At 38.1% G+C, this 23,990-nt stretch overlaps 1 protein-coding gene across 7 annotated transcripts in view; it reads right to left on the reverse strand.

The window, feature by feature from the left end:
- Positions 1-23,990, reverse strand: part of CPEB3 (cytoplasmic polyadenylation element binding protein 3) — a gene marked incomplete at both ends in the record, with an annotated part of 179,931 nt that overhangs the window by 93,650 nt on the left and 62,291 nt on the right. For 5 of the 7 annotated variants that reach the window (XM_079702412.1, XM_079702414.1, XM_079702413.1 and 2 more), the window contains 2 exons: positions 8,238-8,294; positions 16,282-16,441. In XM_079702412.1, the coding sequence (XP_079558538.1) occupies positions 8,238-8,294; positions 16,282-16,441 (217 nt within the window). The remainder of the gene's footprint in view (positions 1-8,237; positions 8,295-16,281; positions 16,442-23,990) is intronic. The other 2 variants (XM_079702417.1, XM_079702416.1) reach the window with 1 other exon arrangement.

A 23,990-nucleotide genomic window follows, 5' to 3' on the forward strand; every position in this document is an offset into this window, starting at 1 on the left:
CCAACATTAAAATAGTTAATTACAAGTGTGATGAGTGCTATAAAAGAGAAATCCAGGTTCTACTGCTGACACGAGTGGACAAAGCAAACAGGGAGGTCCACAGGAAAAAGGTAACTTTTCAGTTTCCTGCATCTTTATTATTAGGTCGGAAGCACCCAAATCCTGACACTTTAGACATATTCACACACACAAAGAACTTCTTCCAAAATCCAGTAAAGTAAGTCAAGAATTTCAGAGTTCACTTCTTTACAATATTCAATGCCAGGCCATGTAGACCAGGAATATCACTCTATTTTTCAGGAAAAGAGGATTCATTAAGCATTCAGAGCATAAACAAGGTGGCAAGTAATATTAGAAAAATGATTTTTCCAGAGACACTGAATTTGTGTGTGTTAAACTAGTATAAAAATAATATAACCACTCTTAACAATTAAGTATTTCAAGCAAAGGTTATCAACCTCAACCTGGAGGCAGAAGGTTCTGATCCAGAAGGTTCTGGCTCTATCGTGTCACCCTAGCCAGTTCACATAGTCTCGTGAACCTCAGCTTCCCCATCTGTAAAATGAGAAGGTCAAAACAAAACAACAATGCCCTTAGGTCCCCTACCATGTTCATGTGCAGCATCTACCCAAAATAGTTTGATATTTGAGTATAGATCATTACATGTCCTTCTGATTACTATTCTGCATTTTTAAATTAGCCATAATTTACAATATATTCATTCCACAATTATATACTAATTTTACTTCTAAATCTGTTCAGATAGAAACAGGGATCTTGTCTTCCAAAAGTTCAAAATACTCAAAGACAAAGTCTTTAATCTGAGAATCTCAAAATAATTCCTTCACTATCTTATTACTCTGCTAAAAAAAAAAAAAAAAACTATTTACTTATATCCACTCATGGTGAGCAGAAATACAATGTACTCTTCAAATTTTGGAAAATTCCATTTGAAATTCTAGCAAAACTGGCTTTATTCCCATTTTGGCATAAAAGCATCATGTGTTCAGCTCCCTCTCTGCCACTTCCTCTCAGCTGAGCCGCTCCCCAAGGAGTTCACTCTCAGCAGAGAATGAAAGGGAGCAGGGAGGGGGAAGGGGGAAGAGGAGTCCTGGCAGCCACACCAGAGTCTGCCAAACGCAAAGTTAATACCAAAACCCTTTCACATTGCCTCTGGCAGCCCTCAGTTCAAATAGAAATAGAAGTGAAGTCCTCTAAAATATTTTCAACGCATTAATAAGAGGAAAAAAGTGGAAGGCAGCATGATCAAAAGCTCCAAGTTTCTTGGTGCATCAGCTGTGTACAAGGGGTTAACAATCAATGACCTCAGAGTTTCTCAAGCAGATGAATGTCTTTTTGGGGTTTTTTAAAGATATTAAAATTTTAAGTCTTCAAACATCCAAGGTTTTATTCTAGGACTCCTCAATTTATCAGAGTTTTTAGAAGTTTGATAAGGAAGAGTGATGGCAAACAATCATTCCTCCCTGTCAGAGGGAAAGTGGAACTTCAAATTTCTTTTTTTGACTTGTGGAAACAAATTTTTTATTTCATAATTATCATATGGGATAGCAAGTTTAGCTGTATTAAGTTCAAATTACTGGGTTAGAGGTTGCAATTAATAAGAAGCTGTAGAAGATACCTACTGATGTATAAGGCTCTACTGGGTTTATAGTTCAGTTGACAAATAAGGCACATAGCTTTTGTATAATCTAACAGCACTTCAAATTTCTTATTTGCTTCATAACTTGGAACAGGCTGTAGTTACAAGCTGAGAGATATCAAAAAATGAATGGCATGAAAATTTTTAATTTAAATAAAACTGAACCTCTGTTACATTACAAAAGTACTGTTGAGACCCTCTTCTCTAAAAAGACTATGTCCCCTACTTTCCAAATGTAGCAATACTAACACCTTATTTGTACCTGTGCCTAATCTCATCTACATCTCACAAAAATAATGAGGTAGTTAGAGTATCATAACTGTCCTCCTGTAGGTTTTTTTAACTAAAGAGAGACTTAGGAGATTCAGAGACTTGCTCAACCAGAAGCCATCCTTATCACGTGACTCCTCCAAGAATCTAAGCCCTCATTCTTGTCCTCTGAAAAAAGGGGGACAATATTACTTCAAAATATTCTTAAAGCTGTTGTATTTTCTGTCACTATAGATTAGTGTACATTTGCTAGAATTTTATATTAATGGAATCATCTAGTATGTACTCTTTCTTTGTCTAGTTTTTTAAATTCAGCATAATTATTCTGAGTCATTCATGTTGTTGCATGAATCAGTAGCTTGTCCCTTTTTTAAAATTTATTTATTTATTTATTTTTGGCTGTGGTTGGGTCTTCGTTGCTGTGCGCAGGCTTTCTCTAGCTGCGGCGAGTGGGGGACTCTTTGATGTGGTGTGCGTGCTTCTCACTGCGGTGGCTTCTCTTGTTGCAGAGCATGGGCTCTAGGTGCGTGGGCTTCAGCAGTTGTGGCACGCAGGCTCAGTAGTTGTGGCTCATGGGCTCTAGAGCGCAGGGTGAGTAGTTGTGGCACACTGGCTTAGTTGCTCTGCGGCATGTGGGATCTTCCCAGACCATGGCTTGAACCCTAGTCCCCTGCGTTGGCAGGTGGATTCTTAACCACTGAGCCACCAGGGAAGTCCAACAGTTCTCTCTTCTTTATTGCAGAATAGTATTCCACTGTGCAAATGGACCACAATTTGTTTATCCGTTCTCCAGTTGAGGGACATCTGGATTATTTATAATTTTGGCTATCATGAATACTGCTGCTTTAAACATTCACATACACATCTTTGTGCGGACATTGGTAAATTCTTAAGATAGAACTGCTGCATCCTATGGTAAGTGTGTATGTTTAACTTTTTTAAGAAATTGCCAAACTGTTGTCCAAAATAGCTATCCCATTTTACATTCCAAACATGACTGTATAGCATCTTTAGAAGTGCCAAACATCATGAAAGATACAGCAACTCTAAGCCCCAAAGAAGGTGCATGTTTCAGTCAGGAGACAGAGACAGGAAGCATTTCACGCAGAAAAAAAGATTCACACAAAAAGAGATGGTAATATACTCCAGGACAGCCACTCTAGCCTATTAGTGATTTGTAGGTGTGCTGTCTTAAACTCCATCAGGAAAACCTCTATCTAAACACAAACAATGTAAGATATGTTTTGGAAGTCTAACATGCAAAGAAAAGGAAATCTTTAAAAGGCAGCACTAGGGCTTCCCTGGTGGCACAGTGGTTGGGAGTCTGCCTGCCAATGCAGGGGACATGGGTTCGAGCCCTGTTCCGGGAGGATCCCACATGCCGTGGAGCAACTAAGCCCGTGCTCACAACTACTCAGCCTGCGCTCTAGAGCCCATGAGCCACAACTACTGAGCCTGCGTGCCACAACTATTGAAGCCCACACGCCTAGAGCCCGTGCTCCAGAACAAGAGAAGCCACCCCAATGAGAAACCCGCACACCGCAATGAAGAGTAGCCCCCGCTCGCTGCAACTAGAGAAAGCTCGCATGCAGCAATGAAGACCCAACACAGCCAAAAATAAATAAATTAAATAATTAAATAAATAAATAAAATAAAATAAAAGGCAGAACCGGGCTTCCCTGGTGGCGCAGTGGTTGAGAGTCTGCCTGCCGATGCAGGGGACACAGGTTCGTGCTCCGGTCCGGGAAGATCCCACATGCCGCGGAGTGGCTGGGCCCGTGAGCCATGGCCACTGAGCCTGCGCATCCGAAGCCTGTGCTCCGCAACGGGAGAGGCCACAGCACTGAGAGGCCCTCGTACCACAAAAAAAAAAAAAAAAAAAAGGCAGCACTAAAGCTCTGATACAAGCAATCATGACAGCAGTTCACCTGAGCATTATCTACTAGGCCACTATGCTAAACTTTACAAGATTTATATATAGCCACTTTAGTGATCATTATCTCCATTTTACAGGTGAAGAAACCAGAGACAAAGAAGTTAAGAATGTGGCCCCCAGGCCATACAGCTTCTAAGAAGTGGGACCAGATCTGCTAGATTCTAAACAATGCTTTTCATGGCTATGCTAATTTATTGCTCATCTTCAGGTTTCACAAGCCTTCCGGCCTACTTGGAAGATACCTCCCTGAAGCTGAGTGATACTATCCCTTAGGCCACACTGCTCCCCCTGTTTCTAACGTTGTACTCATCAAGCAACTTCCTGATATTTGTTTTTCCAAGCCCATTCTCTACTTGAAAAAAGAGGAGCTGACCAGTCAAAAGGAATAAAGTGGATATACTCAGCAGTGATTCTCCTAGAGTAAATCACAAGACCAGGCATTCTGGTTTTGAACATTAACTTGAGCATAAATTTGGTCACTTGACCAATGATGGAGCACCAATATCCTTTTCTGAGTATCATCATAATAGAGGAAAAAGCACCAAGTCAGGCATCAATCCCATACAAGCCCACAACTGCTAAACTCAACTCTATACCTAGAGTGCAGGTATACACACACACGCACACATATACAAAACCCACAGACAATCAAAGAAACAAAAAACACAAACTACCCTTAAGTGTTAGAAAAAATCTCACTGATAAAATCTACAGATATAGCTGGAAGCACTCTCATAGCCTCCTTCCTTCTCCAGCAGGAAAAATAAAAATACATTATGCAAACTTCTAGTGTCTTTGGTGTAAGGGCAAAGAGGATGAAAACAGGGCATTATTAGAAAGTTAAGAAAAAATACATTAACAGTTTAAATGGAAGGGGCATATTGTTTCAGAACTAACTATATTTTGGAAATAGCAAACAAGTGGCAGATCTTACTGATGGATCAGAATTTCTTCCCATCTCCACTTCTGTATTCTACAATACTTGAGGACTAAAATTTTCGGTAACAGCCAAAATTTAGATGTGTCTCTTAGCTTCCTCCCCAAAGGTTGGCCTGCTAATTCTCACTAAATTCATGGTCTTGAGTAGCAAAAATCAGGAGAGTCTTTGGCTTTACACAAATTTTGCTAGTCTTTCCACACCCTAAATGTCTACAGGTTTAATGTTTTCTATAGTTGGTTTCCTACCGTCTTCTCCCAAGCTCCATTTTCTGGCTTCTAGATGTCATCAGCAGTGGTGATTCTGAGAGGAAGGTATAGGTGGAAGACATGCACTAGGAACACCGAAAAACTGGAAACTGGCCCATTCAAAGTTGGGCAGTAATGGGGATTCCCTGGTGGCGCAGTGGTTGAGAATCCACCTGCCAATGCAGGGGACACGGGTTCGAGCCCTGGTCTGGGAAGATCCCACATGCCGCGGAGGAACTAGGCCCATGAGCCACAACTACTGAGCCTGCGCGTCTGGAGCCTGTGCTCCACAACAACAGAGGCCGCAACAGTGAGAGGCCCGCACACCGCGATGAAGAGTGGCCCCCGCTCGCCGCAACTAGAGAAAGTCCTCGCACAGAAACGAAGACCCAACGCAGCCAAAAATAAATTAATTAATTAATTAAAGTTGGGCAGTAGTAATGAGAAGTGAGAATGCTCACCCTGACACCTCTGTCTGTCTCATCAAGTCAGGAGAGCTGACAACATGGTATTTTCAGGAGAGATTTGGGTTTGGGTGAGATCAAGGAAGTGAAAGAATGGGAGATTTTTTGAAGACATGGTGAATGGCAGCATTATGAACAGAGTTAGGAAGCATCAGTTTTGCATACCAAAAACGGTTAATAAAAAAGGAGCTACAACTGTCTCACATTTCATTTTTTTAAAAATTTAACCCTTGACTCAATTCTTTTAAATTTTCTTTGCCAGTATCTTCTTGTCTGAAAATATAGTTCAACTTCGACCCAGCCCCTTTCAATAATTGCAAATTCTGAATTAATAAAGATTTAGTGATTTGTGACCTCATCTATATGAAGGTTGAGGGAAAATAAGAAGGACAGACCAGTCACAGGACAGTAACTGTTGAGCTGACAAATGGTAGGCATAAAAGGGAAGACAAAAAATACATAGGTGTGTTTGTGCATGTGTTACATATATATGTCACCAGATGGGCTGGGCCCAACTACACAAAAGGGGAAAAAAAGCTTTATCACAGCAAATCTGTCAAAACCTGTAGACCTCACAAGTATCTACCAAGGAGGGTATTTTGTTTATTCTGATCATTTCAAGTAGAAGTCAACTTTGAAAGAGAACTGACATATGCAAATGTCAAACCCCAGTGGTTTTTACGGTTTACTTTGAGGAGCCTATAGGGCAGGACCCACAGAGTGATTTGAAGATAGGTGTGCTCTGGTATCTGCCATTATGTTGAAATATGCATAACTCATCAACATTTGATATAGATATTGGCAAAATGACCCTTTTGGTACTTTAAAAAATATTACAACATCACAGAATCTTCATTCTGAAAGCAATCATTAAGATGACCTAATTCAGTCTCCTCATCTGTAAGGATGAAGAAATTTCAAGGCTGAAAGGGGGATTTAAACAACATGTACAAAGTGGAAAGAACATAAATGAAATCTCTTATTTAAAAGCATTGATTAAAGAGAATCAAATCAAAGAGAATCAAAACCTTTTAAAATCAAAAGTGTCCGTTAGCTTCATTTTTTACATGGAAAATCATAAATTATATCCTCTCCCTCTTGCAGAAGAGGACTTAAACACCATGTCAAATTAGGTCTTTTCTAAAATACACACTTATTCCTGCAGGCAGACACACTATCATACTGTTCTTTTCTTTTACATTCATTTCTAAATCCCATCATCTAACTGAAGTGTTTTCACAAAGTTTCACAAAATTGCTGTGGCTCAGCAAGTTAAGCATGTTTATTAATCCTCACCTCAAAAAGACCTACTTTAGAAAAAAAGTTAGAGGTAGCAGAATCTAACTGTAAAGTGATCTTTCTTCTAGAAATTAGAAAATAGAGGTGGATAGTCTGGAACTCCCATTGTTTCCAAGACCCTCAAAAAGAGGAGATACTAGCTATTTAGAACAAAATATGCATAGAGTGGATGAGGACCTGCATTATCAAACAATGCCAGCAGTGCTGGTTCTTACCAGTGCTCCTTGGAAGGTAGGCTACATGTCAGAACCAAAAGAAATATGGAATATATATTTTAGAGATAACCTAAAATATGCCCTGAGGAACACTAATGGCATTTCAACATCCTTACTCAAGCAAGAAGAAAAGGGGTAATATTGTAGACAACCGTAGATTTACCCAGCATGTCTTCCATGTGTATTGAGAGTCAGCTTGTATGTCAGGGAGGATGAGAGGGGACAACCTGATATCACTCATTTGATAGAGGAGAAAACTTATATCCTGAGGGATTCAATGGCTTGTATGGTCCTTTAGACAAGGGACAATTTCCATTTAGAGACTGTTCTTCTGCAAAGCTATTTGGTCCACAGACACTAGGAAGGAGAGTTGATGCCAGCCAGACATTTCTTGCAGTATTATTTAATACAATGACTTCCTGGCTAATAAGGTTTTGATGCTCCAGAACCCAATCCAACAGGTATACTGACAAAACCATTTCTAAGCAGCAAAGCTATTGCCACTATTCCTATGCAAACTCCACTAATGGGAAACCCCTTATGTCCAGTTTGAAGCACATGTTGGCTATCTACCACAATGAGAAAATTCTGAGTTACAATAAGTTGATTTATTCACACTCTCTAGCCCAGTCCCTCTCCATCATCTCCCTCCTTCCTCCCCTCCTTCCTCCCCCCTACCACAGTGGTATACAGCAGGGGTCAGCAAAGTTCTCTGTAAAGCGCCAGACAATAAACAGTTTAGGGTTTTTTGTCTCTGCCACTGTAGAACAAAAGTAGCCAAAGACAATCCATAAATGAATGGGTTTGTCTGTGTTTCAATAAAACTATTTACAAAAACAGGCAGTGGGCCACATACGGCTCACAGGGCTGTAGTTTGTCAACCCCTGGTTTACAGTAGCAGTTCTCAAACTTTAGTCTGCATCAGAATCACCTAGAGAACTTGGTCATACACAGATTTCTGGGCCCCATGCTTAAAGTTTCTGATTCAGCAGATCTGTAATGGGGCCTGAGATTTTGCATTTTTAATAAGTTCCCAAATGATGCTGATGCTGCTGGTTCAGGGTCCACACTTTGAAAACCATTGGTATAGAATAATGGTCTACACTGCACTCAGTGAAGGTGAAATGTAATGAACAGCTGAGAAAGTGGAAATTACATGCTGTAGACTTGACTGCTAATTTTACAGAATATTTCATATGAAGACTTACTGTTAAGTGCCATAATATTATCTGTTCCTGGATGATGAAAATTTATTCCCATGCGTCCTAAAAAATAAAATAATTTTACTTTAAGCACAAAGAATGCTTAATATAATCATAAATACATTGTACAATACGAACATTACAAAAAACTAAAACAGATTAATCTATAACAATGTTATCAAAGGCCATAGCAGTTAAAACAGTTTTAAATCAAGTCATAAAACATACACATGAAAAATCTTAAAATAAAGCTAAAGTCTCAATAACAACAAAGAAATAAAACAAAACAAAAAAGAAGCTTCCCTTATAATAGGAAAATGTAACGCATCTCCCACATTCCAATGTAAACATGCCAACTCCCTGGATTAAGCATTTTATTTAAACAATTTATACTGCCCTTCAAATTCAAGCAGCAAAATAATGAATTCAAAGAAGTATACAAACTTGAAGCTTAGAGGGAATTAAAAGATAAAGGTTTCATGGTGGCTCAAAAATGCAACATAATGATCAGAATGGCGACCAGAAGATGTAAAATTTATATAACAGATATAGTGGGGGACAATGACTGGCCTAAAAATTTAGGGTTCTTATGCTGCCCCTACCACTCACTAGTTATATGACCTTGGGCATAATGCTTGTGTCCAGACCTTTGTCCTTATAGTAACAGGGGGCTGGCCGCTTGTTTTGTCTGCCTCCAAACAAACAATCATTTCTACATTTTTAAAGAGTTGTAAAAACAAACACAGAAATTAAAAAACAAAGAATAATGTGCAATAGAAACTATATGGCCCACAGGCCTAAAATATTTACTCTCTGGCCCTTTACAGATGGTGTTTGCCAGCCTCTGTTCTATAAGGTGACAAATCTGAATAAGATGTTTCAACTAATAGCCTCCAGGTTTAAGAGCAGAAGACGTATTAATTACTTGGGAAAAAGGAAGATGTATTAATTATTTGTGATTTACTTATCATATTCTGAGGTATTCAAACTAAACAATAAACAACCAGTCACTGGAAAGTCTGCCTAAAAAACCCAATCACTGCTGAGCAGAATTTAAGGAAATGGCACATTGAGAGGGTCTTTCAATCTCTGACCTAGGAATATTCAGATATGGGTGTTGTTCCTATAAACTAGGGATGTTCCCTAAACGTTCTCAGAATAATAACGGGTTATCAAGAAATCCAAGCAAGCCCAAATTTAGTTCATTCAACTTCTTTTATTTCCTGTGCTACAATCATTTATGGTAAAGAATTATGTAGTTTACAACCACTATATCAAATAATAGTTATATGTTTCTGGAACTACTCATGTTCCCTAACGTTAAGGGGTGCCCCTCTCTGCAGTCCTCTAGAAGCCGGATCCTTTTTGTACTCTTTCCATCAGGTCTTGGGACTTTTCAACCTGGAAAGATGAAACTGAAAGGAAGCTCAGTAGTTTTCTAATTATCATACTCTATCCTACACCAATAACTTCCAATTCAGTCTTTCTAAAGATGCGGCAAAACAAGAGCCTTAGGCAACGTTTTGTAGATGAAGGCATCACTACTTGCTGAAAAGCAGAAAATTTTTTTGCCTTTCCTGGTATCCTTCCTAATTCTGTTGGCCTCTTTGACTTTAATGATCTCTAGATCAAGATCATCAACCAGAGATTTTATAAGAAACTCTAGTTCAATGCCAGAACCATCAGAACCAATTACTTAAATGTAATCTAATTTTTTCCCAAATTCTTTTTAGTAAACCACTTATGGCTTCTTTAAGCTACTTTCTCTACCTCTTCAAAGATTAATGTTTAGATTATAAAATACAATATATTTTCATTGGAGAAAAATTAGACAATACAGAAAAATGAAGAAAACAAGATCACCAATCAAAGACAAGCTCTGCTAACATTTTGATTTATAGCCTGCCAGTTTAGGGAGTATACATGTATAAAGGTTTCTTTTCTAAAATTAGATTTATAATATTATATATATATTATATAATATTATATATATATATAATATAATTTATTACATAGTATGCCTTAAGTTTTACAGTTATTATGGGATTTTGAAGGAGAGAGAAAATACCAACAGCAAAAGAAAAACTGACTTCAAATTCAGATGAGGCCATTTCTTTTTTCTTCCTTTTGTCCAACAAATACTGCTGTTTAATCAGCTGTGAAAATAGAAATCAAGTGTGTGACATCTGGTGATTTTTGTTAATGCAGTCTGGTGCTGCCAGCGTGACATTTTGTCACCTGTCCATGGTCTGCTATTTTTAAATTGTTCTTGTCAGCTAGCTATCTTTTAAGTATAGTGTAAAATATAAGGTTTCGAAAACTGGAAGGCATACTTAGTTTTACTGAGTTAAACGATGCTGTGGAAATCTGAGACCGTGTCCCACTTTCCCCACTGCACAAGGCCTGATAAATGGGGGTGGGAGAGGATGGAGGGAGAGGTTGGAGAATAGGGTTACATATGGCTATTCAGACTGTAAAAATCACAGTCTCATAAGCTCAATTCATATTCACATTTAAGACATTAGTTATAAAAAACTGCCTCTACTGTTATTCAAAGTTTCAGAGTCAAACTAAACCCATACTTTTATATGTCCAAAATAAAAGTTGGAATTTTTATTAATTTGTAACTAATTATGAAAGTCACCTCTTCACTTCTGCAATTCCTTATGAGATAGGGAGCAACTATCTTTCTCTAATCATCCCCACATGTTCTAAAAAGTCAAGTCCTTTGGAGACCTTTACATAACAGAATTGTGAGTGCTGTGTTCTAGAAAACGTTATGAGACAATGCATATTCTACTAGATTCTATTTCCTACTAATTTTCTCTATAAAGTTGAAGAGACAGTCCTCAGGAAAAGTATCTACAAGGTACAATAATGTGATATGTAAGAATACAATAAAATGGTGCTTCAAATTCCTTTTAAGGAAAAATTATGAAAGTATGGTACTATAATATTCAAAATGTGTTCCAAAGAACCACGAAGCAAAAAAGGTGAGCTTTGACCTGAGGTCAAATCCTTGTTTCTTTGCATACCAGTTGTGAATAATTTTTGGTATGTTATCAATTCCTTTGTGCCTACATTACCTCATTTCAGGCTGTACTCTAGAACAATTAAATCAGAATTTCCAGAGGTAGTACCCAGGATTAAAGAACCTTAATCTTTTTCTTACTCTCGGGTGATTATAGCGCTATATTGAAAGGATCATGGGCAAATTAATGAGAATTACCTATAAAAACAAAATCACTCAACTTCTATCTGTTGTCTTCCCTTTTGTGTAGAAGAGGAACAATGACTTCTTGCTACTACCTTCAAACCTGTGCCCTAACAGTTTCTGGAATCTGCAAACTTTTATACAAGGCAGACTGATATGCGCCAAAAGGAGGCGGTACAAAATTAGAACCGGAGTAATAATTCAAGTATGTAAAGAGACTGTATATTTTTCTGAATAAGCTAAATGTAATGAAGGTGCACTTTTTCTAAAACAAGGTGACCTCAACATTCCACAAAAGGGACCAATTTTCTGAAAGGCTCTATAATACTAAATTTAAATTATGATGAATAAAGAAAAATGCCTCTATAATACCAAAGGGATGGCATTATTTCTTCCAAGTTTCTGTCAGTTTAAATGTTTTAAAGCACTATTATCAGAGGATAGCTGCTATTTTTTCCCAGATTCAGTATACATTTGAAAAACAAACCCTTCGATATCAGTTCTCAGCTGACACCTGCTCTTTTCATTTTTCAAATTTCAGTTCCATGAATGGTGAAGGAAGAGAAAATTCAAATATACAAAAATGTTTCATCAGGCACTACCCCCAAGTGCCCAGCCAAGCCTACTCTTCTGTTATAACAGGGAGACTACACGGGATGAGAGAAAGGTGATTCCTTCCTGTTTTTTGCCAAGGACTCTGCTATATTGTACTACCCCAGCCAGGCAATGGGACCTTGCTTCATAATGTCACCTACCCTGCCCAATGCACTGTGTTGGTTTTTCACTATTATTCTTCTCTCTCATCACTTTGTCCTCTTTGAATAATAATCCCAAGAGAGGGTATGAATAATCAAACCTTACGTCCCTGGGTTATCAGAGGGGTTCCCCAGTGGCTAGGCGAACCCTCATCATTGGTAGCAAGTCGGGGGACAGCTGTAAGGAGGGTGCAGGGAGGAACATTTTCCCCTTTCCTAATCCTAACTCTCCCGATGTCAGAAATCCCCCTAATCCTCATAATCATGAGGAGAGTTGGCTTTCCCTGCATCCACTAGAAAAGAGGGCAGAGGATAATTCTTCCCACCCAGGCCTCACTCATACCTCTACTGACCCAAGGATTTCTGTACTTAGAAAAGAAATAAGGGATAGTTTTTATTAGTTCATCACCCTTCTCAAAACCCTCCTTCTCATTTCCTGGAGACATTTTCTCAAATGAACGACAGGAGAAGTCATACCTAAGTTATGGTAAGAGACAACAGGTAATTATTAAAATGTTATCCTGCTACAATCAAGAACTGTAGTTTGAGATCTAAGAAGCCCCCCCAAAATTAGTTTTTATTTTATTTAAATTAATTTTTGTTCAAATAAGGGTTCTGTGATCTGAGCAACACTGCAGAAGACATTCCTCAGGGTTCTGTGAAAAAAGCTCAGTTTGACTTTTTCTCTACATTACTTGACATTTTTTACATGGGGAGGAGGTTTTTTTTAATTTTTAAAATTTTTAAATTTCCTACAAACATCTTTAAGGCTGACCTAGTATAGGCAGAAATATGATTGGAAAACTGTTAAAGCTCTTTACTAAAACAAGTTTTATTACTTCCTAAACTTCCTATTCGGTCATTTCTCCCACTAACCCTTTTTCTGCCTGAATCAAGAGAACAGTTGAATAAAGGGATTTCTTATTGAATACATTTATACGATGAAATATCACTGTGAACTTATTTTCACCATGTTCACTTTAAGTACATCACGAAGTACTTTTATTTTTCATGAATGTGATATTCTACTTTATTATACTTTCTTTACATTATTCAGGTATAAAATTTTGTAAAGCCAACAAAACTTAGGAGGATTATTTTTCTTTCTCCTTTAGGTGGTTTTTGATAATGACAGAATGTTTATCCTTCAATAATCACTACTTATATCTATGGCAAATACACAATTTTGACAACTTGCATTCGAAAGCTTTCAACATTTAGCTGTAGTCTAGCTGGAAGGAAGTAAATACTGTAGGGATATAAAGGTTTACTTTATTACCCAGGCCAGGCGGTAGGCACACTACTACCACTGCTGGTAAAAAATGTCACAGATAACTTTTGAGCAGTTTCTAGTGTCAGGGACTTTATCTCACCTTCACACCCACTCTACGAAGTAGGTGCTTTATTTTAATGATGAAGACACTAAGGCTTTGAAGAGGTTAATTTATCTAGATCAATAGCCAACTAAAGGCAGAACCAGAATTCAAACCCAGGCTTGAATGACTGCAAAGTCAGAAAGGCTGCGTTGAAATTTCATTTCCTATACAGAGAATCTAAAATGTCTGGAAGAATATTAATAAAAATAATAATCTTTGTTATCTCTAGGTAGTAAGTCTCAGGTGGTTTTTTCACTTTCCTTTTTGTCTTTTTACGTGCTACTTCAATTTCTTACAATGAGCAAGAATGTATTTTTTTCTAAAGAAAACCTAAATCCATAGAAAAACACCAAAACAAATAAGCACACAAAAAAACAATGACTCTCTAACTTGAATTTTAAGACCCTCAAAATAATGTTCAAGTAAAACAAGAGGATATTAAAGCTAGTAGGAAGAAGAGGATGGATAGGGGGAAGTGTTTCTGGACAGACGCATACACAAGCCATGTGGTAGTTCCCCTATCCTACCACCTTTCTCTTAAAGCTCAATTCACCTAGACATTTACATCTTTTGAGCCAGAGACCCTCTCTATGAATTTACCTTAAGAAAAAGCTACGTGCAAGAACTCATCCATGGCAGCATTACCTATAATGGAGAAAAAGCTGGAAACAACCTAAGAGTCCAAAGTTAAGGTCTATCAATAAATTATAAAGACAAGGTAAAAACATAATGTTTATTATATGGAAAATCTTTTAAAAGATACATCATGACAATGTTTCTTTTATTTTTAAATTATCTTTTAGTTATTATAATTTGCTCCATTTTTAAAAATCAAATATTACTGAAAATCTTTCCCTTAAAACACTAGCATCATAATTATGTTTTTAGAAGTAATAAGGATCAAACACATGGTGCCATAAACCAAATGTAAAAGTCTCCCAGCTGGAAAAGGGAAGCCTGAAGTTCAAACACCCTAACCAGAGGACAATAACATGGTGATGTAATTGACCATGGGAAGTAGTCCATTCATAGGAAATCAATGTGGATGGTTGTAACCATATTGAGGCTGTAAAAAAGTACACGTTAAGTGCCTTCCAACTTATTAGGACATATTATATCTATAAGTACAATTCAGAAGGCTTTTATAGATGAAACCTCACATTTGCAAGTGTAGTGGAGAAATTTATGCAGAGGTAGTTGGACAAAAATAAAAAAGGAGCCATCACAAGTAGAATAAGGTATTTACATTATCCCATAGTGAGGTACCCTCCTTAAACTTTGACAGTGCTACTCTCAACAGGGCAGAACAGCTCCTGCTTAATCAATATTCAAAAAATTCTAGAAAATTATTTTACAGACTATAATCTAAGATCCTTTCATAATCTTTTATAGCTAGAAGAATACAGACCAAGATAAAACAGGTATGCATAAAGAACAAGGACTGAATATTTTAGAATAATTAGGATGGGCTTACAGCTGTTCGCAGTAGAGAAGGAAGACAAATGTAGCCTTAGAAGATACTAAAAACACAAAACAGTCTGTGAATATTGTTTTTTTTTTAAACACCATTCTCATTTCTAAATGAAATTCCCATGTACCTAATCTTTACTGAAGAAAGATGTGGTAACAGTGACTAAATATAACAATGACTAAATGAGAGGCCTTTTTTCCTACTTCTGAAGGCCTTAAAATATAGCTTTTCTCAAAATCTTTTATTTTCTTCATAGCCTGTTAACTACTTTCTTTTCACTGGAAATTGAGGAAAGCAGCAGAAAATCATGAGTGTGACAAGAAAATGATGAAATAGATTTTTGGTGTGGCATGAGGAAGTGACTATCAGGTTCACAGTCAGTCATACCCTATATAAAAGCCTGCAGAGAACCAGAGGGGATCAAATTCCTCAAAACTCTAGAGGACATAAGGTTTCATATAAGACAGGCATCCTTGTGGTTAACACTTCCAGTTTTCAGATAGTTAGGCTCTAAACCCAAGCACAGTGGCTATTTCCACAGAAACTTTCCATTTCAGTATTTTAAAATATCACAGGGCCCCTGAAAAGTCCTATACTGCATAATAAGAACTATCTGTAATCATAAATGTAACATCAGCCTCTATCCTGAATTTACATGGGCTCTAAATATAGGAAGTCCTAATATTGCTGACCTTGGGACTTTCTGCCTTATATTTAACCCAAAACATTTTCCTTGTGTTTAGCCTTAGAGAATGCAAAGGGTCACTGTCTGCTCTTAAGTCTGTGTAGCAATATTTCCTACACTAGGAAAGTGATTGTATTTTAATAAAATGAAACCCTTTTCTACAAAGTTTTCTGAAGTAGTCTTTGGAGATTAAATCTCATACTTCTTGCAGTATACTTGGACTTAAATGAATTATCCAGGTTCAGCTAAACATTTCAAATGCACAAAGCCCAAAAAACTTGGCTTCTGGTCTCATGCTATAAACCACGACCTCAGCTACCCAACACATGCTTCTGCCAGACATTATGATTAAAGCAAACAACTTTGATTATGGTAGGTAGCTGAACCCAGGTTTAAAAAAAAATCAACTTTAAATACATTCCACAATGCTTTACAGAAGCAAACAAAAACAAACAAACAAAAAAGAAACAAAAACAAAACCACAATTATTAAAAAGCTGATTTTTGTTTAAAACACCAAGCAAGGAATGGACATATGAATATTCCTAACCTGCAAAATGATTCCTCCACATTATATCAGCGAAACTCATTGGTGGGCCACTGGGAGGGTAGTGTTTACCTTTCAGAGGCTCATGATCAGTCCTTATCATATCCATTAAGGAGTTCTCCAACGAGTGCAAGTTAAAAGTGTCATAGGGCCTACTCCGGTCCTAAAAATAAAAACAGAACAAGACAATACATAAAATTACTTCATAAAATTAATAACCATATCATTTGCTTCTTGCCACGGATTGATGACATGAATCAAAATTCCAGGTAGTTTTAATAACACATTCTTTTCATTAAGAATAATGACTTGGGCTTCCCTGGTGGCGTAGTGGTTGAGAGTCTGCCTGCTGATGCAGGGGACACGGGTTCGTGCCCCAGTCCGGGGAGATCCCACATGCCACGGAGCAGCTGGGCCCGTGAGCCATGGCCGCTGAGCCTGCGCGTCCGGAGCCTATGCTCCGCAATGGGAGAGGCCACAACAGTGAGAGGCCCGCGTACCGCGAAAAAAAAAAAAAAAAAAGAATAATGACTTGGCAACATTAAGTTTAATACAAGTTTCCATAATTAATTAAATTGTATCCTTTACCCTAATAATTATTTAATATATATGTCCCAGTACTTCAGACTACTTTTCTCTCAAATGAACTAAAAAATTCAAAAGGAAGAATCAAGTGAATTGGTTTTGCCCTCCACGCTTCACCCCCTCCCTCTACTATCAACTGAATACTCTATTCAAATGAAGAGATTTTTTTTTCCCCTAGAGGAAGACCATAACTAAGAACTCTCAGTCTACAAACAGAATCACTTCCCTGAAAAATCAAAAGGTGACTGTAGTTTCAATGTAATTTCATTGGGTATCTTTAATAATTATTACTGATAAGTTCCATACATTACCTATACTTTATAAAAATTAAAATGTGTCCGAAGTACTAAAACTACCTTTTGAAAAGCACTCACATGAAAAAAAACTTTAACCCAAGGTAGTGTGTTTTCATGATGTTAGATTCAAAAACATTTTGAAAACAGAGAGCTAACACAAACTAAGTGAAGAAAAAATTGTTCTACTGCATTTCACTCAAGCCCATGGGAGACCATCACCTACAAATTATTTTTAGTAGTCTGAGCCTAAAAGGAAATGCAGTTCATGGCCTAACTTAATACTATAGAACAGATTTAGTTTGCTTTTGCTGAAGAAAAGCAATACAGTCATAAACATCAACAACCACACCAAATCAAACCACAGCAACGAGAGATTATTTTCAGGGTCTTGAAAAGTTTATCCAGTTTTGCAAATGATCACTTCTCCTCCCCTATGAGCAACAGAATAACAGAATGACTGCCTTGATGAGCAAAAAGGGATACAACAGGTAAAAATCTCAACTACAGTGATCATTTTCTAGTTTAAGTCTTAAAATCTTGGGAAGCTGTTTTCTTCTGGTTTCTGGAAAGCATGGCTGTATATCCATCCAGGGAGGCAGAAAGGAAGGTGGCATTTCCTCAGCTCTGAGCACAGAGGAGGAACCCAGAGGGTTATTGAATGAATGAATGCAGAAAGTTTGGATGCAGGTCCGAAGAAGAGCCCTGAATTGAGAACCAGAACGCAAGAGTGCTAGAACTACAATCAATTAGGAGCTTTGGGGTACATCATGATCTCTAGTCTGTGCCTGAAATTCCTCCCTTTATACAAATGAAAGGATTGAGCTAGATTATTTATAACATCCCTTCCAATAGTATACTTTTTTTTTTTTAACTCACACATGAAGAGTAGGGGTGGAGGGCACAGATCTTATCAAATGCCACAGAGAAACATTTCATTTTTACAAGCCTTTAATGCACAAGTGTAGGGCTGGGTCCTGGTGATTCAGAGATGAATGTTATAACCTAGTCCCTGTTTTTAAGTAACTGGTAGAGGGAGACATAACCAATTAAAATAAGAGTATGACAGGTGTTTTAACAAAGGAATGTATACAATAAAAACTAAGTCACATCTATTTCTTAAAGAACATATATTTGTGTGTGTATAATAAATTTTTTCTTAAATCACATTCTGTAAAATCCTAGGTGCCTTGAATCTGGACCTGACATTTAACCAGGCATGAGGCTTGTCTTAGTTATTCTCGATGTCTTCAGTATTCCCATTGGTAAAATGGGATCTTACCTGTGAGGATCAGGGTGAAATTACTTAAGTATTCATTTTATTCACATTATGTTTGACAAAAAGCATGTGCTCAACATTTCTTTCTTTACTGCTGCCCCCCAACTCCTTTCTACCTCCACCCCATTTTTTTTCCTTTTTAACTAACACTCAGCAGTTACCTATCTCTACTGATGGATAAGAAAGAGACATGGAATATTTTCTTTGGTTCTCCATTTTGGTCTCTATATAATTGAAGAAGGTCTTTTCTTTTGCCTTTAGGGTCTTGCTGCTGATCATTTGTTTTGCTTTGGGTTCAAGTTATCAGTGGAAACTCCAATTACTTATGGAGTAAAGCTGAATTTCCAGAAATGCAAGTTTGTACCCGTAAGAATGAGTATCACATTCTTTGTCCAAAGAAAAAGCCAGAGGTAAAAAAGTGTGCTGATGAGTAGTCAAAATGACAGCCTATTTCTGGCACTGACAATCCCAGAATGTGTCTAAGCGCCTTCTATCATACATATCCACACCTCTAACTAGAACCCTGCAGATGTGGGACTATTTCCAAAAAGGCTGATGAGGTGAAGGAACTATAAAAAAAAGGCTGTTTGGAACTATAAAAAAAACTATAGTTTTTTATAAAACTATAAAAAAATCTGGCTGATTTTAGTACCTTTCCAGCCAGAACAGTTTATTTTTTTCATTTAACTCTTGATATTATCTTTCAAGGTGGGTAATAACATACTCCTTTTATACAAGGAAGGTAAGGTTCAGAGAAGATTCAAACGTGGATCTGACCTCCAAGCCAATATCTAAGGAGTATAAAAATCTGTCCAAAGAAGTTAATCCAATCCATATGGGACAGTAAGTGAAAGCCCTATAGAAGCACAGCATTGCATCTAATTACCAATGAAATAACCTTCCTGGCAAGATGGTAGTGAGTGCCTGTCAGAAGACTATCAGATATTAGAATGACTACCTGTCAGGAAAATTGCAGGGGGTATTTGGGGGGGATTCATGTAATTGAAGTGGTTCCCAAACCTGTCAGACTGTGAAAATCACATGTAGAATGGTTAAAATGCAGGTTCCTGGGCTCTGGCTAAAACCAACTTCATTGTAATTTTAAAAGAAATTAATGTCCTGGTGATTCTTATGACTGACTAGATTCGAGAGCCACTGGACTGGATGATTCTTCAAGTTAAGCCTTTACATTCATGAATCTGATCACAAAAATGGGACAGTAGAGTGACGGGAGAGACTAGCAGCAAGAAATAAACAAGCCCGGCCACTTTGCCAAGGGTCAGCTTTGCAGTCTTCCAATTGATTGTGGGTGAGAGAAGCAGGTGGTGGCCTAGTTTTTAAAAGCACAAACCTTGAAATCAGACATCTAATTTTCAAATTCTGGCTCTGCCACTTGCTGGCATGTCACTCTGAACAAGTTTCTAAGCCTTGATTATCTACATTTATAAAATGGGGGTGATAATAATTCTCTTTTTATGGTTGTTTTCAGTGCTATATGACAAACATACAACAAGGCATCTGTACTGTGGTGGCTCCTGGAATATTAGGGAAAACACAAAGAGACTTCTGTGATGCTACCTCAGAGTACTGGAACATAGATTTTAGAACCTAGAGGTGCATGGATGCTAACCTAACAGGGTTCACTAGTGCTCAACAGATGAAACATGTGAAATGCACAACAGAATTTGCACAGGCTTCTTAACTGAACAAAGTTCAATAACTACTGAGAGACTTATTTTCTCACTAAAATTAATTCTATCTATGCTTCATCTATTTATATTTGCATACGATTCATCCTTCTTAGTTTTGTAAGTAGTAAATATTGCTGAAATAACTGATTAATTGGAAAGAAAAAACAAAAAAGACAGAAAAACTAAAACATCTGCAGTGAAATTCAACAGAAATCATGCATAGAGAAAACAAGACTGCAATTTATCATTTAACAGCAAAGGTTACAAGTGGCAAATAATCATTTAAAGTCTTCCTTTTTCATAAGTTTTGTTTCCAGGTATAGGGAATAACAAATAAGGAAAACATCTTTTTAAGTGCATTTTGAACAAGCAAGCACATTAGGAAGTATTAGAACACGTATAAATAATGATTCCTATTATTGACTCTTTTCTCTGGAGATAACGAAGGACAGATGTCATCAGTTAGATGTACATAGAGGCAGCCACCCCCACTATACAGTTCATTAGGCCTGCTTTCCTTCTTCCCCTAGCTTGACTTAATATTTATAAATTTATCAAGTACTTAATATGTGCCTGGTGCTGTTCTAAGAATGCTAAACGTATTCCCTCACAACTCTACGAGGTAGGTAACTTTTATCCCCATTTTATAAACTAAGCAATTAAATCTTGAAGAGATAAGTAACTGGCTCAAGGTTACAAGGCTAGTAAGAGGCAGAGCCAGGACTCAGCTAAATCCAGACTGTGCTCTTAAGCACTCCCAGTGTACTGCTTCCTTGACTTCCTCCTACTCCCTTCACCTTAAATGCTTTTCACAAACACCCACTTCAGCCTAATACTGACACAATCAGAGACAGGACTCTTTTATCCTACCCTTCCACACAGGCAACCTAACCCTCACTTGCCCTTGGTCAATGACCCTTGTTCTACTGACAACCAGTTAAATTCAAGTAGCAGCTTGATCTACCCTCCAGGACAGCCCCAGGCCTGCCTCCACCAGCCCTACTCCATTCACCTGCCTTTTTGCTTCGGAGAGAAATACAGGACCCTTTTCTACCCTTTCTGGCTTATCCCCAGACATTTCCTCTCCTAGAGATATAAGGTCAAAGCTGCAAGGGGCCAAGACATCTGGAAAAAAAAAGCAGCTCTGGAACCAAATGATAAAATTAATCATGGTTATATAACTGCTCAAAGTCACAAAGCTGGTCAGAAATCAGGATGTGAACCCAGGTCTGTGACTTTCAAGTCCACATCAGTAATGCTCCAATGCTCTACACTGATCAGTTGCCATGTGTCCCATGAACAATGGGAGCTTGGCTGGGAACAAAGGGGCACAGACAAGATCAAAAGTCAAAAAGACAGATGTTTGAAAGGGTTATTAGCAAAGGATAAATGGGGTTGTGAAATGATACAGAAAAAAAAGAGGAGGAATTCCTGAAGGAAGGTTTTTCTATTTATCATATGGCTTCAATATATGTACATATGGATAAAACATTTCAAAGTTAAGTGTATTCAACCCATAAAAGAGAATTAACCCACAAAACTAGCCATTCTGGAATTTCTACCCTACTGCTTTTATTTTCTAATTAGTTTACATTATTTGAAACTATCTCAGTTCCCCACCTACACTATAAACATTGTTTAAGGGTAATGAATATTCTTTATTTTTAAATGGATATTTGATTACATAATTAAAATATGAACGTATTCTTCTCAAACACACACACACACACACACACACACACACACACAACGAATATTACAGAAAAAGCAGAAGTCTCCAATCCTCCTGCCTTCTTGCACTCTCTTCAGACCACTATATACATTTCACACATATTCTTTCAGAGGTTAAAATATATATATATATATATATATACACACACGCACACACACATAAATATATGGACACAGACACACACATACATAGAAAATATATATTGTTTTATGTTTTTTCCTAAATGTAAAAATATGCATACTGTTCTGCAACTTGCTTTCTTTGACCAATATTGCGCTTCTGAGGTAGGTCCCTTTTTTTTTTTTTTTTGCGGTACGCGGGCCTCTCACTGTTGTGGCCTCTCCCGTTGCGGAGCACAGGCTCCGGACGCGCAGGCCCAGCGGCCATGGCTCACGGGCCCAGCCGCTCCGCGGCACGTGAGATCCTCCCAGACCGGGGCACGAACCGGCGTCCCCTGCATCGTCAGGCGGACTCTCAACCACTGCGCCACCAGGGAAGCCCAGGTAGGTCCCTTTTAATATATGTTCTTCCCTCTCCCCCACCCAACTATACACACATGCCTCCTACAGGGTAAATGCATAGTGAGTATGTTAAAAGAACCAACTAATCGGGCTTCCCTGGTGGCGCAGTGGTTGAGAGTCTGCCTGCCGATGCAGGGGACACGGGTTCATGCCCCGGTCCGGGAAAATCCCACATGCTGCAGAGCGGCTAGGCCCGTGAGCCATGGCCGCTGAGCCTGCGCGTCCGGAGCCTGCGCTGTGCAACAGGAGAGGCCACAACAGTGAGAGGTCCGCGTACCGCAAAAAAAAAAAAAAAAAAAAAAAAGAACCAAGTAATCATCTCAGTGTATATTCTATAAAATAATTTCTGATTTTGAGATTTCTTTCCTATCCCCCAATTTCCTCAAAATTTCTGTTTTGCTCCTTTAATTGCATCTCTTCCATGCGTGGTCTATTTTAGCACAATCCCTGGTTTCTATGAAGGACACCACTACTAATGAAACATAAGGATCTATAGAACCTGCCAGCCCTGAGTAAAATTCAGAGGCAATATATCCAAAAGATCAACATGTAGTGAGTTCAAGCTCAGAATATGCTTAAGAGTACCAGAAAGAACAGACAAAACATTTAATAACAAATACTAGATAGAGGCAGGAAACAGTTAGATGACTAGTAATATAAAATTTCTATGTATCACAAAGAAGTCTAGGAATTTATAGTTTTAAACCAATTACTGCTGTTATTTGTCAGAACCTATCAAAAGCATGAGGTTCCTGTATCAAACTGAACTTTACTATAGTACCGAGCAGCTTGACAAACACTTGCCTGAAGATTAAAACCTTTCCCAAATAAAAGAAAATCAATGTCGCTAACCTATGGGGAAGAGAAAAAAAAAACTTTTCAAATGCAGATTTTCATCCCATCTTCAGTAGGTAGCAAGTCCTTCAGTCAACGGTAAACTTTAACCATCCCAAATGAGACTATCATATTTGTAGCTCTCTGGAAAACATGATTGTAGCCTCTCCTTCAGTCCCTCAATAGCAAGCAAATGCTCCTTATAGCCAACCTGAAGTCCTTACAAAGTTGAACTCTCTCTTGCTTTTCTGTCTTCAGAAAAAAAAAATTGGGGCTTCCCTGGTGGCGCAGTGGTTGAGAGTCCGCCTGCCGATGTGGGGGACACGGGTTCGTGCCCCGGTCCGGGAAGATCCCACATGCCGCGGAGCGGCTGGGCCCGTGAGCCATGGCCGCTGAGCCTGCGCGTCCAGAGCCTGTGCTCCGCAACGGGAGAGGCCACAACAGTGAGAGCCCCGCGTACCGCAAAAAAAAAAAAAAAAAAAAAAAATTGATCAGCACCTGCTATGAATTTTAATATTTTTTAACATTATTGTTAAACCCAGTCTTCCATGAAAGAAATTCTCAAGAATTTAGAGGATATAGCCGTACACAAAGAAATCCTGACTCTCATCTTTTTCTTCATGAGAATGACTTCCAATCACTTTAAACTTTTTATCAGATCATATTTTTCCTTGCTGTATAACAGCAAACGAAGCTAAGGTTCTTGAGAAGTTTTTAAGAAAGCAAAAATTGGGGCTTCCCTGGCGGCGCAGTGGTTGAGAGTCCGCCTGCCGATGC

Source organism: Hyperoodon ampullatus, assembly GCF_949752795.1.
Source record: "Hyperoodon ampullatus genome assembly, chromosome: 1".
Classification (NCBI taxonomy): domain Eukaryota; kingdom Metazoa; phylum Chordata; class Mammalia; order Artiodactyla; family Ziphiidae; genus Hyperoodon; species Hyperoodon ampullatus.